The sequence below is a fragment of the Vulpes vulpes genome, chromosome 2 (assembly GCF_048418805.1).
Source record: "Vulpes vulpes isolate BD-2025 chromosome 2, VulVul3, whole genome shotgun sequence".
Lineage (NCBI taxonomy): Eukaryota > Metazoa > Chordata > Mammalia > Carnivora > Canidae > Vulpes > Vulpes vulpes.
In genome coordinates, this window is record NC_132781.1 from 55,922,280 (window position 1) to 55,942,731 (window position 20,452).

At 43.7% G+C, this 20,452-nt stretch overlaps 1 protein-coding gene across 17 annotated transcripts in view; it reads right to left on the reverse strand.

Moving 5' to 3' along the window:
- Window positions 1-20,452, reverse strand: part of GARNL3 (GTPase activating Rap/RanGAP domain like 3) — a 146,920-nt gene that overhangs the window by 70,347 nt on the left and 56,121 nt on the right. For all 17 annotated transcript variants that reach the window (XR_011999842.1, XM_072748539.1, XM_026009327.2 and 14 more), the window contains one exon: window positions 10,929-11,003. Coding sequence is in view for 16 of the 17 variants with exons in the window: in XM_072748539.1 (XP_072604640.1) it covers window positions 10,929-11,003 (75 nt within the window). In the remaining variant the exon portion in view is untranslated. The remainder of the gene's footprint in view (window positions 1-10,928; window positions 11,004-20,452) is intronic.

Genomic DNA, 20,452 nt, shown 5'->3' on the forward strand with positions numbered 1-20,452 from the left:
GGTAACCATGTCTCTCTCTCTCTCCTCACACACACACACACACACACACACACACACACACAAACCAGATATTTTCAGAACTCATTATAGTGACTGCAGATATCCTGAATACTGTTTACAATCTCCACTGTTCAAAACTGCAAGAGCTGTAAGCCTACTGCTGTATTTATTTAATGTGCTGATAAAAAAGGACATATATTACTGTGTCAAAAATTAGGTTAAAAAATCAGTCTGGGGGATCCCTGGGTGGCGCAGTGGTTTGGTGCCTGCCTTTGGCCCAGGGCACGATCCTGGAGACCCGGGATCGAATCCCACATCGGGCTCCTGGTGCATGGAGCCTGCTTCTCCCTCTGCCCTCTGCTTGCTCCCTCTCCCTCATAAATAAATAAATAAATAAATAAATTTATTTATTTATTTAAACAAGACGGTTTCTTTTTTTTTCTTTTTTTTTTTAAATTTTTATTTATTTATGATAGTCAAAGAGAGAGAGAGAGAGAGGCAGAGACACAGGCAGAGGGAGAAGCAGGCTCCATGCACCGGGAGCCCGATGTGGGATTCGATCCCGCGTCTCCAGGATCGCGCCCTGGGCCAAAGGCAGGCGCCAAACCGCTGCGCCACCCAGGGATCCCCATAAATAAATTTAAAAAAATCAGTCTGATTCCTTCCTTCCTTCCTTCCTTCCTTCCTCCCTCCCTCCCTCCCTTCCTTCTTTCCTTCCTTCCTTCCTTTTTACAGAGCATGTGGGCGGGGGGGGGGGGGGGGGGGAGGCAGAAGGAAAGAGAATCTTAAATAGGCTCCATGCTGGGTGTGAGCCTGATGTGGGACTCGATCTCACCACCCTGAGGTCATGACCTGTGCTGAAATCAAAAGTTGGACGCTAACTGGCTGAGCCACCCTGGCACCCCTCCAATAACTGTTTCAACACAACTGTTTTCCTTTGTAATCCTATGTTTTTGTTTTATGCATTCAAAAATACTCTGAGAAGGGGTCTACAGGCTTCACAGATTGCCAAAGGGGTTAAAGGACATAAAAACTGACCCCCATACTCTAGATCTTCTGAAATACTGAGTCTGCTTCCCCTACCGCTCGCCCAGAGGTCTGAACACTGGCAACCACAGGATGGAGAAACACAGAGAGAGGCGGTATGCCCCTTGGAGGAGCATCTCAGAGTTAGGGGCGTGACTTTGGCTGGTAGCATGCCCCATATATCCATCAAGTACAAAGTGTCAATTATGAGGTTTTTAAATGACCAAAGAGCTGCCTACTTAACCTCTGTCTTCACTGAATCCTTAACTAAAATGGGGGGTGGGGTGGGGGGTGGGAGAGCCAACACCAAAAAAGTTATGAGTCTCACAGAGTGAGAGACTTCTTGTCCATGGTTAAAATCATGATGAGGTGTAAAGACAAGAACAAATGCAGGAACTGACAAAGAAAGGAGACTAAAGCAAAGAAACAAAACAAGAAGCACCCCCTGGTCAAGACTGGAACTGTCAGAATGACTCCAAAAATGAGTTCCAGTTTCTGATGATAATAAATACCGGAAGTGGACAGTAAAGGGCACAAATCTTGAGTAAATGATTTTTCAAATACGTATACACCCTCATAACCCCTCCCTGGATCAAGCCAGAAAATATTTGCAGTACCCCAAAAAGCTCCTTCACTCCTTTGCCCAGTCAGTGCCCAATCATATCCTGAAAAGCAACCATTATCTTGACTTCTATAACCACTATTCATGTTACTTGCACTTGAACTTCATAGAAATGAAATCATATTTTGTGTATTTATTTGAGTCGAGTTTGTCTTTTAGCATCACGCCTGTGATGTTCATCCCTCTTGGGGATGTGGCAACAGTTTGGTCTCTTCTGCTGCCATGTAGCAGTACCCACCCCCAGTATGAACACTACGGTGTATGTATTCATTCTCCAGGACATATGGGCTCTTTCCAGTTTGGGGTCATTAGGAATAAAGTCATGGAACATTCTTGTGTCTGTCTTTTGGTGGACATAAGCACTCATGGCTGTTGGGTATGCATCTCCCAAGGGGGACCAGGGGAGGCAGATGTTCTGTTTTAGTAGATATGGCCAAACTTTCAAAGGGGATGAGCCAACCTACACTATTAGCAAGATGTGGAGAGTTCTAGTTGCTCCTCTGGCTAGCTCTTAGCATTTCAGGCATTTTCCTTTTAGCGGTTCTAGAGTGGGCATAATAATGCCTAATCATGGCTTTAATTTTGCAATAAACCTTACTTCTTTTTAAGTATGACTTATTTTACAGAGGACTTTGGAGATATGGACGCTTCATCTACAACTTTTAAGGTGACAATGACACCAGGATGCTTCATTTATTTGACATCAACAAGGAAGTTTGGAGGAAAGACTCTGATGGGCACATTTGCCAGACAACTAAAGATTAACATTGCAAACGCCCAGAGTTATTTTTGTGCCCTTTTAGACACATGTTTGCTAGAAGGTATTATGAAGAGTAATAAACTCAAATTATTCTATGCTGCAGACATGCCTGAACATGCCCACAGTGTCAAATGAGTCCTGAGACTAAGAAATCCTGAATCACTCCTGCATCAAATTCCAAAGCCTGAAATAGCTTCTTGTCTCCTTCATTGTCTTTTTTTTTTTTTTTTTTTTTTTTTTAAGATTTTATTTGAGAGAGAGAGAGAGTAGGAGAAGGGAAGGGGGAGGAAGAAGCAGACTCCTTGCTGAGTGCAAACCCCGACATGGGGCTCCATTTCAGGACCCTGAGATCATGACTTGAGCTGAAACCAAGAGTTCGACCCTTAACCAACTGAACCACCCAGGCGCCCCTTCACTTTTTTTTTTTTTTTAAATCCCATTTATACTTGTGGGATGTGAAGGAGGAGGACTGAGCAAATCTGCCAGGATATTTTGAGGAGAATGTAATCAAAATCTACACATAACACCCTCATTTTATCTGAATGTTCGCTGATGTTCAACTTTAAGCAGGCAATCTACACAACACACTTGGACTACAGATGAGACCCCTGGTCTTATATAACACCTGGGAGTTTTCATGGTCTTTTCCAGAGTGTGTTCAATTAATGAGATGATGCATTTAAATGGACTTTACTTCAGTTTCTAGTTTAAATTGCTGAGAGAATGCTGGCAGCAAAGAAGATGGATTTAAAAAAAGATACACTAAAAACTTTTGAATTGCAAATGCAAATAAATATAAGCGGGTTGAAAAAAGTGAAACCACACACAAAGTAAAATTCTTTTCTTTTCCTTCCCCCCTGCCCTGTGCACATCCTTTTCCTCTGATAACCATTCTACCAGGTTGGTGTGGATAGTCTTAGGCCTTTGTATGCATTTATAAATGTGTGTTTGCTGTATACATACATGCTCACATCACAACTTCATACCCATGTCCACACATACACATATGTTCATATATGCATATATACGCAGAATTTGTTTTCATAAATGGGATGCTAGTGGAGCTATTACACTGAAACTTGATTATTTCCACTAAAGGAAATATCTTGGGGGCACCTGGCTGGCTCAGTTAGAAGCACATGCGACTCTTGATCTTGGAATTGTGAGTTCAAGTCTTACACTGGGTACAGAGATTACGTGAATAAATAACACTTAAAAAATATCTTAGAAATATTTCTATGTCAGTACATTAGCTCTACCTTGCTCTTTTTAACGAGTATGGAGATTTTTAGAAAAATTAAACACTACCGTTGAGTAGGGATGTGTAAAATATGTAAATGGCATAAAAGGACCTGACATGGGAAGTCAAGGTTCTCCAATTTCCAGAAGCAATTACTGCTTAATTTTTATGTATCCTTTTGGGAACTTTCTTGCATATGGAAAAACTTATTTACTTTTTTGTTTGTTAAGGAAATGGAATGATATACTAATTCTGGAACTTGCTTTTAGGCCTAACTATATTTTTCTATGGTATTATATATACTACTACTTCATTCTTTCTAACAGCAACTAAGAATTCCACTGTATAAATGTATTTATATAATCATTCCTTTACTGGTGGAAATGGAAGGTGTTTCCAGGTGATTTTTTTTTCCTATTTTAAATGATGCTACAATACACACTGTAGCAGAACTGCTGCCCAAATAGTGTGCTCACTTTTAGTTATTGCTAATTGCCCTCCCAAAAGATTGTACCCGTTTACATAGCCCCCAACAATGTATAAGAGAATCCTCCTACAAGAAGGAAGATAGATTTATAAGAAGCTGAGAGATTGTCCCTCTGCTCCACAATATACTAATTGATATATGCAAGTGAGCTGAAAGGGAGGTTTCCAGTGATCCACCCAAGGGTCACACTCTCTTTAATTAATAATCTGAATGAGGGATCCCTAGGTGGCGCAGTGGTTTGGCGCCTGCCTTTGGCCCAGGGCGCGATCCTGAAGACCCGGGATCGAGTCCCATGTCGGGCTCCCGGTGCATGGAGCCTGTTTCTCCCTCTGCCTGTGTCTCTGCCTCTCTCTCTCTCTGTGTGACTATCATAAATAAATAAAATAAAAATCTGAATGAGCACACAGATGGCAGGAGAAGCACATTTGAAGGTAATATAAAACTTCTCAGTGGGTTAACTAATAGGACAACAGAATCAAGACATCAAAAAAAAATCCTTTTGACAATTAGCAATTATGGACACACAAATGAGATTAAATTCAGTATGGACAATGGAAAATACTACAACTGGCGACAAATTCCAATTGTACAAGTACAGGATGGGGAAGGCCAGGTGGGACAAAGCAGGAATTTGCACCCATTTTACCCATCAGGAAACTGAGACTTGGAGAAGTTGAGTGATAAACTGGTAAGTGATAGAGTGAGGCCTGAACTCAAGCTCATTTGACTCCAAAATTGTCTCCACTGCACCATGAGGAAGACTGGGGTAAGGGGGAGCATATCAAGGGTTCATAATGAATCACTGGATTCATAAAAAGAGAGTGTGCACAGCAAGGAAGAGGATGAGCCTGTTCCACCCTGTGGCTGTGTGGGGTGTACCTGGAACTCCAAATTCAGTTCTGACCACTTCAACTTAACATTAATAAGCTCACATCTGGCCCAGAAGCAGCAGAGAGGATAACGATGAGTGGAACCAAGTCCACGTCTTAGGAGAAAAACAGCAGATATCCTGGAATGCTTGGGAGCCCATTATGTTTAAGAGGACCAAGCCTTACAGAAAATGTAAATAGAAACTCTGAGTGGAAAATATAGACATATGAATTCTGTTCAATAAAAAGAACCCTGGAGATTTTCTGAATGATGAAGGTGATAGGAATGCCTTTTGCTCTAATGAGGTGACTCTTGCTGCGTCTCTGCAGAGCTTTAGGATGGGGCCAGTTGCTAGAAAGATCAAGCCTTGATCAGAAGCTTGTAACTTTCAGCCCCACACTGGACCCTGTGGGAGGGGAGGGAGTGTAGATTGATTTAATCATCAATGGCCAATGATTTGATCATTGTGATGAAACATGATATGTGATGAAACCCGTTCATGATGGGTCCAGGGAGCTTCTGAGTTGGTGAACACATCACAGTGCTGGGAGTGTGGTCCTCATAGCAGGGGCATGAAGCTCTGTGCTGGCTCCCGCCCCCCAATACCTTACTCTGTGCATCTCTCCCATTTGGCTGTTCCTGAGTTATATCCTTTGTAATAAACTGGTGATAGTAAGTGAAGTGCTTCCCTAAATTTTATGAGTCGTTTTAGCAAATTATTGGACCTGAGGAGGGGGGTTGTGGGAACCCCTGACTTTGTAGCCAAGTGAGGCAGAAATGTGGGTGACCTGGGGACCTGATACTCGCAACGGGGGTCTGAAGTGAGGCAGTCTTTTGGGGCTAACCCCAGGTAGTGTCAGAATGGAATCGAAGTGTAGGATACTCAGCTGTGTCCACAGAAAAACAACCTATCAAGGAGGAGGCAAGTCTCCCATTCTTGCAGATGTGCTCAAGCAGGTACTGATGAGCTGACTGTGGTGAAGCTGGTGCAGGGACTTATGCCTTGGTCCTAGACTGACTCTAGGGCAGTAAGGAATAGCTGATGGGCGGGTGTTGACCTGAAAACTTCTTACCACTCCATAACAAAGTGTATGGCAACGGAGAGGCATTAGGAACTTTTACAAGCATTTTGACATTACTGTGACACCGAAATCATGCTCAGTAGATTCATTTCTTTATTTTTTTAAAGATAGATTTATTTATTTGTTTGTCTGTTTAGACACACAGAGAGAGGAGAGGCAGAGACACAGGCAGAGGGAGAAGCAGGTTCAATGCAGGGAGCCCGACGTGGGACTCAATCCCAGGTCTCCAGGATCACACCCCGGGCTGCAGGCAGTGCTAAACCGCTGTGCCACCGGGGCTGCCTGGATTCATTTCTTTAAAAAGAGTCCAGATCTATCTCAGATTTACTAAATTTGGTGGGGAGTTATATGAAGGGGTGCTGCATACTGGTCATGCAGGTAGGACCACACTGAGTTCTACAACAGATCAGAAATTAAAAAGCTGGTCCTTTACCACCAGTGATCTGAGTGCACTGCTCAGAGGCCTTGGGCTCACTGTGACATCTGGTGAGGCCCTGTGTGACCATCCAAGCTAAGTAGGGCTCTTCCTCTTTGCACCATGTCCCCTATTTGTTTTCCCCACAGTACTTGCTGTCATCCTATGTATCTGTGTTATCTGTTTATAGACTTCCCTCCCCTGCCAATCTGTGAGGTCACTAGGGCAGGAACCGCAGCAATCCTACTCACTCCTACATCAGCAGGGCATAGACAACCTGACACCAAGAAAGGATCCTCAAAAATGAGGGTTGAATGAATGACATATCACATGAAAAGCACTTCTGATAGAATTTTTATTTTTGGTAATGGTGGGCTAGGTTATTCAACCAACACTCCCATGGAAAAAACTAAAACTACTTGAAAGATATTAAAATCATTTCCTTAAAAGCCCTTGGAGTGCTTACAAGATAGTCAGGAATTACTAATCCAAACAAGAGGCAAGTGGGAACCCAGAGAGGTAGGAGGACTATAGAAATCTTCTTAGGTTGAGGACATTTGTCAATTCTGACAAAATGAAACTTGGGTTTTGGTGGCCTCATGGGGCAAGAGGGCAAAAAAAATCAAACTCCCAGACCTGTTAAGGCAGTTAAGTCTAATAGGAGACCCACCAGACATTAAGCTGGGGCCCCAAAGGGATGCACGTTCAAAGAAAAGGTGAATTGGAAGAGCCCCTCTGTACCCCCAAAGACTACAGGGATGGTTGTCAGTGCTGAGCAGAGCTAAGCGGGGAACATCTCTGAGTTTTGTGCCCACAAACCAGACTTCATGTAAACCTGCTGCTCTGTTCTGCAGCACCAGGGTGGTTTGGAAAGTCTCATGCTAGGAATTTAGTTTACAGTGTCTGACAAAAGAAAATGGAAACCCTCCCTCCAATTCTGACATCAATTCCAATATGTATTTTCCCCCCACATCACCAAGCATTTCTCTGATACCAGCTCGGTGTTCTAAAATTCAACTCTGTTCTGACACCATCTACCTGGAGACAGCCTCAGATCCCACAAGTGTAGGGCTCAGTCTTACCAGACTGTCATCCTCCTTCCCCGCCCCCAAGGATATCCAATGACCCCTTCTTTGGGTTCAATTAATTTGCTAGAGTGGCTCACAGTAGAATGTTCAAGAGAAACATTCTACTAACTAATTTATTATAAAAGAATATAACTCAGGAACACCAGATGGAAAAGATGAATAGGGCAAGGTATGGGGAAGGGTGCAGAGGTGCCATGCCCTCTGGATGTGCCACTGCCCCCACAGTCTCCCCGTGTTCCCCAGCCCAGAAGCTCTCTGAATCCCGTTCTTTGGGTTTTTATAGAGGCTTCACGGATTGATTAAATCATCAATCAAACCGTGTTTGATTAAATCACTGGCCATTGGCAACTGAACTCAATCTTTAGCTTCTTTCCCGAGGTTGTAGGTCAGGGATGGGACTGAAAATTCTAACCCTCTAATTGTATGGGAGGTTTCTCTGTGACCAGCACTCCCCCCTTCTTAGGGGCTTTCCAAAAGTCACTTCATTAATATGACAAAAGACACACAACCCTCACTCTTGCACTTAGGAAATTCACAGGTTTGGGCAGCTCTGTGTCAGGAACTGAGAAAAAGGTAAAATATCCATTTCTTATTTTAAATCATGTTATAACACTCCTTAGCAAAAGGTGACTCAACCTGGGCCTCATATTAGTCCTAAAAATTCATTTTCGAGAACAATACCAGCACACTATAAGGTGGCCATTCACACAGGGACACACAGAATGCCACTAAGCCCTGAGCACAGGCCAAGAGAAAAATCACACAAAAAATAGCCCTAGCAATGTCACATAGTGAAATTACCTATCACAGATGGTAAAACCATTATACTGACTGTGTAAAGAAATCAAGGCAAATTCAACATTGTCTTCAATGGAAGAGTAAGAAGTGACTGAACCACCTTAACTAAGCAAATATTCCTTAGAAATGACACAAAAAGCAGGAGCCACCAAAGAAAAGCTAGGTAGAGGAGACATTATTGCATTTAAAAACATCTGTGCTTCAAAGGACACAATCAAGGAAGTGAAAAGGCAGTCTGCAGAATGGTGGAGAATTTTTGCAAATCACAGATCTGATGAGGGTCTTGGATCCGTACTGTATAAAGAACACTTAAAGAGCAATAATAAAAGGAGAAATAACCCAGTAATGAAATTACTTTGCAATTTGTTTCTTAGTGTGTTTGAAAAATTTTAAGCAGCTACAAATATTGTCCCTTCTAGTGCACTGACAGCTTTAACTGACTCTGAGCAAGCCAGCTTGGTTTCCTTGAGTCTCCTGGGCACTCAGGTCTTTTATCAGAGTGTACGTTAACACTGGCCGCAGGCTTTTAGCTGGAGACCATCAATATAAAACACAGCCATGGTGCTCCAACTCAGCACTCATGCTCAGTGGCTCTGGTAGAAACAAAATTGAAAACACTATTTGAGTCTTGATATCATATTTCCCAGAGAGGCAATCTGAGACAGGGCTGTGTTTTAGACACAATAGACCACAGTGATTTGTGAAATCAATAACTTCACCAAATAGTTTCAAAGATGTTAAGTGAACTGTCCACAGTCACACTGCAGCTGAGTTGTAGATTCACCATTTGAACCCAAGCAGTCTGACTCTAGAGCCACTCTTGCCCACGATCTTCCAGAGGTGACTTCTAATCCCTGACCAGGTCTAGAACCTGTCCTTTGGCATGTGGCAGGGGCAGATGACACAGACAGGTGAGGAGTGTTTAGTGATCCTAGGACCACATTTACGTCTTCCTTAGGATATGTGGATTTCCTCTAGAAACTCGTTTTGGCAGGGAGCAGAGTTGTGCTTATGTGGGGTGGGGAAAGTCTAGTACAGTTTGCTCAATTTCAGGCTGGGCTAAAGTTTTGCAAAAATTTTGGGAGCACAAGGATGTCTCAAGGTACAGCAATCTCCAGGGTCTCTGGTACTTAGGTTCTCAAAGTAGAAACTCATCATGGTGGCTGCTAGCTTTCTGAACACTGGAAAATGAGGACTCAGTGTTTCTGCTCCTGGCTTAGCTCCTGGTACACAGCTGGCTGCCCATTTCGGTGGTAATAAGACTATCTCGTTTCAGGAGCTGGCCCATTTGAGGACGGCTGTTTCCAAGCTTCTGAAGCAAATTCCCCTAGGACTTCCTTCCCCTGTGCGGGTCAGCTGACATCATTCTGGACAAGAAATATGTGGGCACCTCTTCAGAAGTCCAGCCTAAGATGGGACAGGCCTCCTTGCACCTCACAGAGCAATAGTGAAGGTACCACGTCTGGGTATGTGAAGTTAAGGCAAAAGTTGAAGATGAGAAACAACTTCCAAAATGCTATGGCCTTTCAGGTTAAATCCATAGCCCTTCACCAAGAATTTCATCAAGGAGATGGTCAGGAAAGCAAGGCTGGCAGTACAGCAGTAGTTATGTTAACAACCCCACCATCATCCGTAGTATAACTGTCACTTCCTGACTGCTTACATATGGTGGACATAGTGCCAACAGCTTTACAAGCTTGGCTCACTAACTCTTTTTAATAATCCTGAGACACATTCCACTTTATAGATGAAGAAACCGAGGCTCAGAAAGGCTGGGTTACTTGCCCAGGGTCACATAACTAGGGGATGGGGGAGCAAAAACTTGAACCTATGTTTGTCTGACTCCAAAGCTGCAGTGGGGGTACTAAAGCACTCTGATGGCCTACCTCTCAGGGAAGTGGCAAAGATGGAAAGCATGGGGGGCTTACACCACACTCTGCAGTTTTAGGGATAGACCAGGCAGTGGGAATCTGAAGAAGAAAGACAAGCAACGTGAATTCCTGTAGCAGGCAGGAAGGAAGACCAGGAGGTCCAAGCCCTCTTTCTAGACACCTTTCCTGGTGTCTTCCCTGAATAAGATGACATTTGGTAATTGTAGTGCCTTTTACTTCTCTCTCTTGGACCCTGTGTTGCTTACAGAGCAATACCAAGCTTACTGGCTTGGCATAGGGAGGAGATGGATTTCTGGGGCCACCTGCAAAGAGTGCCCTGGCTGTGAATTCTTCTTTGGTACCACTGCTGGCAGACCACCTTAATGTCTCCCTCGCTTTATTATAGATCTTTTAAAGGGTATGCATCACCCTACCAATAGCACCTTCCACACAAAGAATAATAGCACCTTCCCTTCACATCTGCTTCAAGCAAAGCTCTGAAGAGCTCCACTGAACCCTTCCCAGGCTGCATTTAGAGAAGTGTTCTGTGGTAACGAGCAGCACAAACTGCTTACTGGTATATCCTAGGTGCTATAACCATGGCTTGGTGACAACATGGTGTGTGTGTGTGTGTGTGTGTGTGTGTGTGTGGTGGGGGGGCTTCCTTACCTCATCTGAAGAGCCATTTTCCACTCTGAATCTTCCAGCCCTTTGGATGGCTCCATCAGCATCACTGGAAATAAGCTAGGGGAAAAGAGAATGCACAGTTAGGTGGCTGGGTCATCACGTGCAAAGCCTCTTCTGTCTGTCTGCATCCATCCTATAAGCAAGCCAAATCCAATGACAGTTGGAGGGCCCAGCCTAGAAGCTAACGGTCTTTCTGAAGCTCTGTCAGCCAAGTCCTCACACAGTTGGCCTCCACAGTTTTTAGATGCTGAACAGCAAGGACCCCACCCCCACCCCAAAGCACAAGAGTAGCGAAAACAAGAACATCAAATCTAAATGTGAACATGTTCAATAAAATCTAAGTGTGAACATATTTTAATATGGAAAAATATTAAAGCAATGCTCCCTGGAAAAATAATCTTAATACACATCACATGTGGACAAGTGTAGCTCACAGATGGCAAAGCAGAAAGCCAAGTCTCAAGATCGGCCGTCTTCACAGGAAAGCCCAAAAAACAATTAATGGCTGGCACAAACTCAAGGCTCTACTAACATCACAGAAAGCTCTGGTGCTTCATTCAGTTTTAAATGGTCTCCAAAAGGCCAATTAGCCCCTTCCAAGGCTGGCAGGCTCTATTTGAGCTCTGGCACAATGATACTTGCAAATAGACAAGTCTTCAAGGAGTCCACTGGTGGGGCGAGACGAGTGAAATCCGGGCTTGGAGCATCAGCCCTAAAATTACTGACTTGAGAGAAATCCGGGCTTGGAGCATCAGCCCTAAAATTACTGACTTGAGAGTTAACTTATTTTTCCCCAAATCTTCTAGATTTCTTAGTAGCAACTTGGGAAAATGACATGTCTTTTTTTAATCTTTAAATCTGCCCACCATTTGTAGCAAAGATCTGCCAAGAATTTCCATTTCCCAGACTCATTAGAATATGTTTGTTCCAGGGGAGGACACTTCATGCCTCTCTTAACTCAAGACTTACCTGGTCAAACAGATACACAATTTCTTAAGAAAGATGGCTATTTCCTATATTCACTTGTGTTAAGAGATATGAAGGTGTGAAAATGAAAAAAAAATTAGGGGAAACTACAAAACTTCCCAAGGAAAATTATTTCCAAAGGCTGATAAATCTTTTCCATGATAAATATAGAAAGAATGGTATGTGATATTTATTGAGCACTTCTATAAATGGTGCACTGTTCCAGCCTTCACATGCGTTATCTCATCGGGTGGGTACCATCTTTGTTGTTATCTACCAACAAGGAAACTGAGGCACAGGAAGGTTACAATAACCAGCCATAGTCATATCCTAGTTAGTACCTGAGAGGCTTTGGATGTGAACACAGAGTTCAGAAACTCATTATCCTCACCTAACCATTTCCCTACCTAACCATCCTCTGTGGAATGCCCATGAAAAGGCCCAGGTTTTCCATCTGATGTTTATCCTGCAAAATCATTTCTAAAAACAGATAAATATATTTTTATGTATATGTTTAGCTGCTTATAGCATCAGATTATTAAAAATTGAAGTAAATTGAAGACGAGTAATAGAAGCAGTGTGGTAAAGAATTTAGCTCTGCCCAAGAGAAGTCTGGCCTTTGCCCTTGGCTCCTGAGAGGTCATCTCTAAGCCCTGGGAATGTCCTTTAGGAGTGTCTGTTTACCTGGCTCTTTGAGCCAGGAGGAGAATATAATGACTTATGGGGTGGGGGCTGGGGGTGCTTTGGGTTACACAGTATCAGATCTACCTCTGGATACAAGACTTTGGTGAAATTTCCTGGTGTATATACTGTCACACATCATTGCTAGGAGGAATTAGTGCTGTCCATGACCCCACTGAGAGGACAACTGGAAGCTCTGCATTTGGAACTCTCCTGGACTCTGTCTCATGTGTCTCTGTTCTCTTGGTTGATCTTAATCTGTATCCTTTTGCTGTAATAAACCATAAGTGAGCATAACAGCTTTCACTAGATTCTGTGAGTCCCCTTCTACAAATTATTGAGCCTGAGAGTGGCCCGGGGGACCCTTGTACTATGAAGTTAATGTCAGAAGTGAGGTCTGGTGGACTCTTCCCTAGTTTAGAGAGGCCAATTCTAAAGTTAAGAGCAAGATGAATGTGGCTCTCCTGGGGTCACAGTCATTTTCACAGGAGAAGTATAGAGGATTCATTGTCAGTTTCCTCTTTGCTCATGATCTTCTATTCACTGTTAAAATGTTAAAATATAGGTTAGAGCAAATAAGTTCCAAGCCAAGTGTTCTTGGTATAGGCTGCCTCAAGGGCTTTGGGAGAAGTGTTCGGAGGTCACATCTGGAGAGAAAAGAGAGCTGCCACCAATTAATACACCTGACACAGGTGTATAAAGAGACAGTGGAACATGTGCTCCCTTGAATTAGAGGTTGATGGATACAGTCTTCACATAGCTAGTCTCAAGCAAGATTTAAAGGCTTAGGAGAATTGCTGACAGTCATTCACTGAGTCATTCCTTTATTCACATAACAAATATAAAATGTTCACCACTATATTCCAGACACTTTCAGGCATAGGCAATAACGTGCAGAGATTAGAACAAGAAGTTAATTGCCTTTCTTGCTTAAAAGGTTCAAGAAGCAGAAAGGAAGAACATGTTTAATGATCTGAAACTGGAAGGAATCTGGCTCCCTCTGATCTGAAACCCACAGGCACTGAACCTGGGCTTCAGGCTGACATGTTTGACTTTCCCACCTTTACCATCTCCACCACCACCATGTGCACCCCAGTCAGTGTCATCTTTTGCCTGGATGACTGTAACCACCCCCTAGCAGGTCGATGAACCCATCCACCATGGCTTCTCTGACCCAATCTGCACACTGCTGAGCAATTTTGGTAAACCATAATTTGGACTGTCCCCCAGTCCCACCTCTGTCCCAGCACTCTGCTCCTTCCCACCAGAGGGTGGGTGCACATGATGCTCCCTTGCTGGGAAGTCCTCTCCCATCTTCCCCTCAAGAATTCCTACTCATCCTCCAAATTCACTGCAGTCCCTACTGTATGGGTTTTCCCTGACCTCAGTTTTCCCTGACCTGGGAAAATGACCCCAACATAAGTGCTGGAACACTCCTGTGAATTATGATCTCATCTCTTTGTGTGGTTACACGATTCATGCCCTTCCTCCTCATGTGCTCCCTGCTCCCCCATGATAAGCTCCATGGAGAGAGTGATTGCTTGTTGTTCTTACCACCGCATCCCCAGAGCCAAGTACCCCATCTGACACAGTACAGATGTCCACTAAACACTTACCAAATAAGAAATATGTGAATAGATGAAGGCCAAATTCCTACTGAAATGACCAAAAATGGGAGTAAGATCTATGCCAGTCCTGGAAACCGGCGGCTCATGACTCACGTAAGAAAATTCAAGGAAATTCTACCAGGTCTATCATAAAGGAATGACCAGGGTCAAGGACAGGCCAAATAACCTGAACCACCACATGCAAGGGCGAGCTGTACTGGGAACTGCATCAGGTCCAGCACGTCCACCTGGCACCCCGGGGTAACTGCTGTCAGGGTCTGTCTGAGGGGAGCGTGGGTGTTAAGGCACTAGGTGGACAGGTGACTAGCTGGTCATGCGGGCAAAGGACCTAGCACCAGCTCGCCGAATGAAGTCCCAGGGCTCCCCTGCCCAGCTGGTTTGGGCAGCTGGCTGAGTAAAGTAGAAGGTGCCACGCTGGATGGGGCCCGAGCAGGACTAGTACACCAGCCAGTGTGAAAGGAGTGAGTGCTCCAGGGCACTTGGCGATGAGAAAAATAATCCAGAAAAAAAATCCTTTTAATGCAGCACAGAAGCTGTTTCTGTAGGTGGTCTTTCTGTTATTCCTCATGCCTGTGATCTGGCCAATTAAAACTATAGAAATTTGAAACTCTCCCCTTGGTTGGAAGATTAGACTCAGGAATGAAATAATGTACTAGAACCTATCTAAATGTCCAACACCACATGACCTAGAGGGACCCTGCCCTAGTTCATCCAATGCAGTGCAGAGTTCTGGCAGCCACTAAAATACACTCCGGCCATCTTCTCCAGGGATGGAATGCCCTGAACACATGGCCAGACCAATTCCCTTAAGGAAACTTTTTGACTTAATTCTCCCCACTTGAAGATGGGTCCAAGGGCCAGGTGGCATGTGGGGAGCTAGGCCCTTTAGGAGGGAAGGTGTCTCAACTTTTCCTCTAGGAGATACCAAAAAGAATGCTAACAAAATCCAAGGAAAGCAAGGGGAAGGAGTCAATCAAAAATCAGAGCAAGGGCTGGGATCCCTGGGTGGCTCAATGGTTCAGCGCCTGCCTTTTGGCCCAGGGTGTGATCCTGGAGTCCCAGGATCGGGTCCTGCATCGGGCTCCCGGCATGGAGCCTGCTTCTCCCTCTGCCTGTGTCTCTGCCTCTCTCTCTCTCTCTCTCTCTCTCTATGTCTATCATGAATAAATAATAAAATCTTAAAAAAAAAATCAGAGCAGGGGGACACCTGGGTGGCTCAGTGGTTGAGCGTCTGCCTTTGACTCAGGGTGTGATCCCAGGGTCTGGGATGGAGTCCCACATTGGGCTCCTGCATGGAGCCTGCTTTCCTCAGTCTATGTCTCTGCCTCTCTGTTTCTCATGAATAAATAAATAAAATATTTTTTAAAAAATCAGAGTAGAGGGGCAGCCTCAGGTGGCTCGGTGGTTTGGCGCCGCCTTCGGCCCAGGGCATGATCCTGGAGATCCGGGATCGAGTCCCATGTCGGGCTCCCTGCATGGAGCCTGCTTCTCCCTCTGCCTGTGTCTCTGCCTCTTTCTTTCTCTGTGTGTGTCTCTCATAAATAAATAAATAAAATCTTAAAAAAAAATTAAAAAAATCAGAGTAGAAATTATAGATTTTAAAAAGAGAGCGGAATCAATCGACACTTCCAAGAAATCACCAGCAAGTCTGATTTTAAAAAGCAAAGAAAAAATATGAATATGGCGTGATAATAAGGAAAACATGACTGCTAAGAAGAAAGAGATTTTTTAAAGCACAACAGAATGCTACTTGAGATGATGCAAGCATTATGAAAACCTTCAACAAAATGGACGTTTTCTGGGAAAATACGCATGATGAAAACTGGTTTTGGAAGAGAAAGAAACATTAAGTACCAGGAACTGCTTGTAGAACTGTGCCAGTAGTCAGAACACGGCCCCACAGAGGGGGCCCTGGCTCAGGCGGGCTCCTGAGGAGGCCAGGGCCCTGTCCCCACAGGATAGTCCCCTCACTCACTGGGAAGCGGCATAGTGCTCCCTCAAAGAATCCCTTTGCATTGGTTTTGATGCAGAATTTCAGGGAAAGGGTGTTAACATACATATAGCATCAGTAATACTAAGAAAGGAGGGCAGGACTTTTATCTTATTTTCCTTTATCTTGTCCGACATCTCTAATTTGGTTATACACCAAAGGAAGGGCCGTGCTGAAGAAGACTGCCAGAGAAAGAGAGACAGAGAGAGAGAAGGCAAATCCAAAGGTCATTTGACTAATGATGGATTCCTTGAGTTCCTGCACCTTCCAATACTGTAGCCACGAGCCCTATTTAAATGTTATGTTACTTACAGTAAAATAAAAAAAAAACCCACTCAGTTCCTCAGTAGCACTAGTGACATTCAGATGCTAAATGCTGCCATGTGGCTACTCAAATTCCCATAGTCCTAGAAAGTGCTGTTGGACAGGACTGTGACATGCTGCCCATGGATGTCATTCTGGGTGACTGGGATTGAATCGGTTTCTCAGGAAGAAACTCCTCCAGTTATGTTAAATACATTAAAAACAGTGAAAATTCATGGAAATGTAACATCTCGAGTAGAGGGTTTGGTCCAAACTCAGCCAAAGTGTAACAGATTCATTTAACACTAAACTGTGTTTAATGTATTAGATGTTTTATTTCTGGAAAAAAGTACTAGCCAAGCAATTATATCCAGTTGTATGATTTAACAAATTAATTTAAAAGAAAAAAATTAAAATAGGGAGTACAAAATGTTATTCATTAACTACTGTAAATAAGAATATTATTCCTTTAATATTATAGGCAATTAGGTGAGAATATTTCCTAAGTTACTATGAATATGTAATTTTTCAAAAACAAAAGGCTCTTTCTCTCTATACTTAATTGCTTTGCTTCTTTGGTCTGGTTTCTACTTCCATTCTAAAGCAGGGCTCGTATTCCCTGACTTCTGTTTATCATGCACGGGGTACTTCACATTTAGGTATGTAAATCACAGGACCGGTATCTTAACCTAGAAAAAAAATCTCAAAAGGTTAATATAAAGTACATCTTAAAAAATAGTATTTCAAATTTCTACACCCTCCCCTCTCCCTCTCCTTTCTTGACAATGAGTGGTGCTGAGTGTGGTTTTCTACACTCAACTGCTCGGGTTCAAATCTCAGTTCTGTACTTATTACTTGTGTGACCTTGGGCAAATCACTTACCTTTTCCTCTCTAAATTTCAACTTCTTTATCTTTAAAATAGGGACAATGATTGTAGCCACTTCTAGGCTCATGGAGAACATTCAATAATATATGTAATGAGCCTAGAACAGTGCCTGGGCATAGGGAGTGCTCAATAAATGTCAGAACCACATATACTAATACTAGTAACAAAATGATTCACATGAAATGCTCTGATTATTATAGTTAGTGTGATGATACTGTTTTTAATGCTGAATTTAAATGCTCAAAGCTCTGTTTAAACATCTGTCTATCTAGCAAACATTAGAGAGAACCTATTTATCAGGGCCTGTGCTAACTGCTGGACTTCTAAAGACAAATGCAGCATGATTGCTGCCCTGGAGGAGTCTAAAGCCTAGTGGGAGAGAAACAAACATATAAACAGATAAATCACCACACAATCTGGTTAAATGCCATAACAGTAGCAAGAGTGAGGTGCTAGGGAAGGTCAGAGGCTGGAGAGACCAACTCTGCCTGGGGGAAAGTGGAGAAGCTTTCATTGCTGTAATGAAATTTATTCTTTAAGGTGTACAGGGCCTTTGAGAAATGATTTCCAATGGAAGCAGATTTTCTTAAAGCTACAAATAGGAGTCAAGAAGACCCATTTGAGACTGTACATGCAAATCACATATGTACACATACACCAACATATACACATCTGGCTTAAAAGGCACTGCTCAGAGGGATGAAAGAAAGTTTAAACATTTCCATCAAACGCATTACTAATAGAACACTATATGTTAACTATACTTTAGTTAAAAAAAAAAAGGAAAAAAAAGAAAAGAAAAGAAAGGAAAGGAAAGGAAAGGAAAGGAAAGAGAAAAAAGGCAGGGAGCTGGGATAAATGGGCCTGAAGATGGGTAGAATGGGCATCCCCTGACTGGTGACTATGGCTCTTGGGCCCATCTCCTGGTCACTCCTGGTACACTTCCACTGCCTGCAGGGAGAGGCAAGGAGTAGGGGCAAGGACTAGAGATACTCTTTCTCTCTCTTCACCTGATCCTATTTTGCTCGTGCCAAGGGCCAGGGAAAAGACTTGGGGGCAGGGGCAGCTGGAGCGTGGGGCACCAGCATGCACATCAGATCATCCAGGTTGGTTAGAAGGTTCTCCAGGTGAATAACGGATGTTGACTAAAGGAGAACCATTCAGGCCTCATATCTGGGCTCAGACTCTTTATCGCCATCATCAGCCCTGGCCACCATCCTCTGCAAACATAGTACCCGTCACAATGATTTACCTGCTGTCTTGAGCTCATATCCTCTGCTTTCTCCAGTCTAATGACCTCACTGACTTCATAGCTTTGCTGCCCACTGCTCAACCCCTGCACATGCTCTCATCCACAGTGGCATAGTTCTGTCAATTACTACCTGGCTGGTAACCCACTTTGGGTTTTAGGTGTACGTTCTGGCCAGGGCCTGTGGTCAGTTATGTCAACACTGCGTTTATCAATAAATGGGTCTCTTGTACTGCCGACCTCTCCTTGTGCCCTCTGCGTCAAGCCCCAGCTTTCAACCACCCACTACCAAGGACGTTCCCACTCTTTTTGTGTTCAATGACACAAAAGTATCCATGAGATTAGGATTACAATAAGCTCAGGCTACTTGACCCTGTCTAGATCTTCACTACCACTTCCTAATTCCTTTCTCTGTTCTTTTCTCACATTCCATTACATCTCCCACTTTGGCCCTGGCTTGTCAGTGGCTGCAGATACACTCTTTCTTCGAAGAGATGATGACCTCTCCACCTGTTTTACTGAGATGTGTGAGGTCAGTCAGGATGATTACCATCATATGACTCTCCATCTCAAAATGCATCTGTCTGGGTTTTCTCATTTAAATATTATCTGTCAGTCCCCGATACTCCATTTCCCTGTGAAAATGCCTGTGAAAATTCAGCATGAAAGATGAAAATTCATGAGTCCAAAGAAAGACCATCCTGTGGCCAAGATTTCAGGACATTTTCTTCTTACTAGATGACCAATGGAGAAGAATGGAGAAACACGTGCAATCACTGACTTTGTTGCCTGACACAGAGTAAATCTGCAGTCAGCATGGGAAGCTGGAGGGCACTTTATTTGTCCCTCCACAGTCTTACCTTGGCTGAGAGATGCTGGGTCTATATGAAGAATGACAGTAAGATATTGGGAGTCATCCTCACACTGCAAGGGTGCTGCATTTTAAGGTAGCTGCAGCCACATTAGCACCACTTTTTCACTCCAAGAAAACACCAGGCAGGAAGTGTGGAGGGAGGGAGAGAAAGTCTTCGTAAGCAGAGCACCACGGTAGGAAGAGACAGGAGGAGTCCTAGAGTGGAGCTTCCTGGGGAGCATAGTTTTGCCACAATGCCCAAGGGTGACTGGAATGGGGAAAGATTCAACCTCATTATAATCTTCATCCTATTCTTTTTTTTTTTTTAAGATTTTCTTTCTGGGTGCCTGGGTGGGTCAGCTGGTGAAGCACCTGCCTTCGGCTTAGATCATGGTCCTGGGATCAAGCCCCATGTCTGGATCCCCGCTCCGTGGGGAGCCTGCTTCTCCCTCTCCCTCTGCTGTTGTCCCTGCTCATGCTCTGTCAAATAGATAAGTAACATCTTTAAAAATAAAAAAATAATAAAAATTAAAAAAATTTTTTAAAGATTTTATTTATTCATTTATGAGAGACATAGAGAGCGAGAGGCAGAGACACAGGCAGAGGGAGAGGCAGGCTCCATGCAGGGAGCCTGACACGGGACTCAATCCCAGGACCCCAGGACCATGCCCCAGGCCGAAGGCAGGCGCCAAACTGCTGAGCCACCCAGGGATCCCCCAATATTTTATTTCTTTATTCATAAGAGACACAGGGAGGGAGGTAGAGACATAGGTGGAGGGAGAAGCAGGTTCCCTGTGGGGATCCTGATGCAGGACTCAATCCCAGGACCCTAGGATCACGACCAGGGCCAAAGGTAGATGCTTAACCACTTAAGCCACACAGGTTCTCCTCCATCCTATTCTTTAATCCACACAGATGCCATTTTCTCAAGCTCAGGTAAAGAGCTGAG